General features: G+C 47.8%; 1 protein-coding gene across 2 annotated transcripts in view; it reads left to right on the top strand.

Annotated features, from left to right (window-relative positions):
- Positions 1–2,500, top strand: part of top3b (DNA topoisomerase III beta) — a gene marked incomplete at both ends in the record, with an annotated part of 25,175 nt that overhangs the window by 20,284 nt on the left and 2,391 nt on the right. For both annotated transcript variants that reach the window (XM_084439961.1, XM_084439962.1), the window contains one exon: positions 1,917–2,118. In XM_084439961.1, the coding sequence (XP_084296087.1) occupies positions 1,917–2,118 (202 nt within the window). The remainder of the gene's footprint in view (positions 1–1,916; positions 2,119–2,500) is intronic.

Genomic DNA, 2,500 nt, shown 5'->3' with positions numbered 1-2,500 from the left:
ATTTCATTTCATTTCAAACCTTTATTTATACTCGTAAAGCACAGGTTTCCCTCATTCACACAAATAACAACAGAACAAAAACAATATACTATAATAATAATATTAATAATAATTAAAAACAATTACAGGTAGAAGTACAAATGCCAAGAGCCATGGATTTAAACTCTGCGACCGAAGGAAGTACCTAACTAAGCAACCAACCCGTTTTGTCCACTCTCGCCATTATATTTTCTGGCTTCCTAGTCAGTTTGAACGAAGCCGAAACCGCACACACACACACACACACACACACACACACACACACACACACACACACACACACACACACACACACACACACTCACACACACACACACACACACACACACACTCACTCACTCACTCACTCACTCACTCACTCACTCACTCACTCACTCACACACACAGATAGAATAGAGACACACAAACAACATTTACAGATACACACATAATTATTCACATATGCATACATACACACACGCAACAGGATGAATGGGAAATGACGCATGACTGGACGGCCAGACAAAGCTAAATGTCCCCATTCAGCCCCACTCCAGGTCTGGAGTCTGAGCTGTGACCTTCGCTTGGCTGATCATGAATAATTCATGAGGCGTCCGGTTTTATTGGTCCCCGGCTGTCCAATTGCGTAGGGAGCATCATGGAAAATCCTACACAGGAAAAAGTCTTGTTTTCGCAGTTCCATAAGTTTAATTTTATTAAACGTTTTCCCAAGCAAGACAACAAAGTCTCATCAAATGTTTCTTAGAAAGCCTGAACATTCACTAATTTCTATACTGTGACTTAGATACACCCCTAAACATTCATTTATCCCATGTAAGCATAATATTTAAACCTCTCTTAACCAAGACCCAGGAAATGCAGCATTTCAAAATGCTCAGGTTGTGGAAGGTATTAGAGTGCTGCTCGCCTCGTGACGCCATCCTGAGCTCACATTCTGTTTCTCTCGCAAATCAGTCTGGCTCGGCCAGATCAGAAAACAATCTCGCTAGATCAGAAAACGATCTCACCAGATCAGAAAACGATCTCACCAGATCAGAAAACGATCTCACCAGATCAGAAAACGATCTCACCAGATCAGAAAACGATCTCACCAGATCAGAAAACGATCTCACCAGATCAGAAAACGATCTCGCCAGATCAGAAAACGATCTCGCCAGATCAGAAAACGATCTCGCCAGATCAGAAAACGATCTCGCCAGATAAGAAAACGATCTCGCCAGATCAGAAAACGATCTCAACAGTTAGCATTGGTTGAACCAACAGGGTTCCAAGGAATTTGAACTCCAAACGGCTACAGTTGGCTGTGTGGGTTTAGGCGTGACAGTTGGCTGTGTGGGTTTAGGCGTGACAGTTGGCTGTGTGGGTTTAGGCGTGACAGTTGGCTGTGTGGGTTTAGGCGTGACGGCAGCGAGAAGCGGTGGAAGTTAGCGCGCGATTAGTCTCGCGAGCCAGACGAGTCGACTTCCGGCTCCAGGTCTTCCGACCTGTCAACTACGTCTGGTATTCAGACGCAGACATTTTGATGAAGGAAGTTGGGGGGAAAATTACGGATATCCCGTCAAATTACTGATATCCCGTCAAAATTCCATAGAGAGTAGTAGACAGGCCGGACAGGAAGTGCTGAGTTTTTTTAAGAACTTCCTTTTACAAATTCTAGCGGCTGAAGTCCAGACTCTCTCCTCCGTAGAGAGTCTGGCTCCGAGACTAGCGCGCGATAGACGGTGATAGACAGGCGGTTCATCCAATCACCCGCCAAGTATTTCTGAAAGCGCCCGCCCTTTTCCAAGCGGTTTCCAACGGAGAGTTATGCGAAGCAGACCACCTGGCGTGTCAGGTTAGAGTGCTGCTCTTACTTTTGACTCCCCCCCCCCCCCCAGGCCAAACCCAGCCGGCTCCACTGCTCCCACTGTGAGGAGACCTACAGCCTCCCCCAGAACGGAGCCATCAAGCTGTACAAGGAGCTGCGCTGCCCGCTGGATGACTTCGAGGTGGTGCTCTGGACCTCGGGCTCCCGGGGGAAGAGCTACCCGCTCTGCCCCTACTGCTTCAGCAACCCCCCCTTCAGGGACATGAAGAAAGGTAGGGGTGTGTGTGTGTGTGTGTGTGTGGGTGTGTGTGTGGGTGTGTGTGTGAGGGCTCATGACCCTTGAGTGATCTGCTTCTATCATTACCACTGCTTCTCTCTCCCTTCCTCCATCCATCCATCCATCCATCCATCCATCCATCCATCCATCCATCCATCCATCCATCCATCCATCCATCCATCCATCCATCCATCCATCCATCCATCCATCCATCCATCCATCCTTCATCCATCCTTCATCCATCCTTCATCCATCCTTCCATCCATCATCCATCCATCCATCCATCCATCCATCCATCCATCATCCATCCATCCATCCATCCATCCATCCATCCATCCATCCATCCATCCCTCCATCCCTCCATCCATCCCTCCATC

Source organism: Borostomias antarcticus (genome assembly GCF_949987555.1).
Source record: "Borostomias antarcticus genome assembly, chromosome: 6".
Taxonomy (NCBI): Eukaryota; Metazoa; Chordata; class Actinopteri; order Stomiiformes; family Stomiidae; genus Borostomias; species Borostomias antarcticus.
The sequence above is the reverse complement of the archived record's forward strand: the minus strand, read 5'-3'. Positions and strand labels throughout refer to the sequence as shown.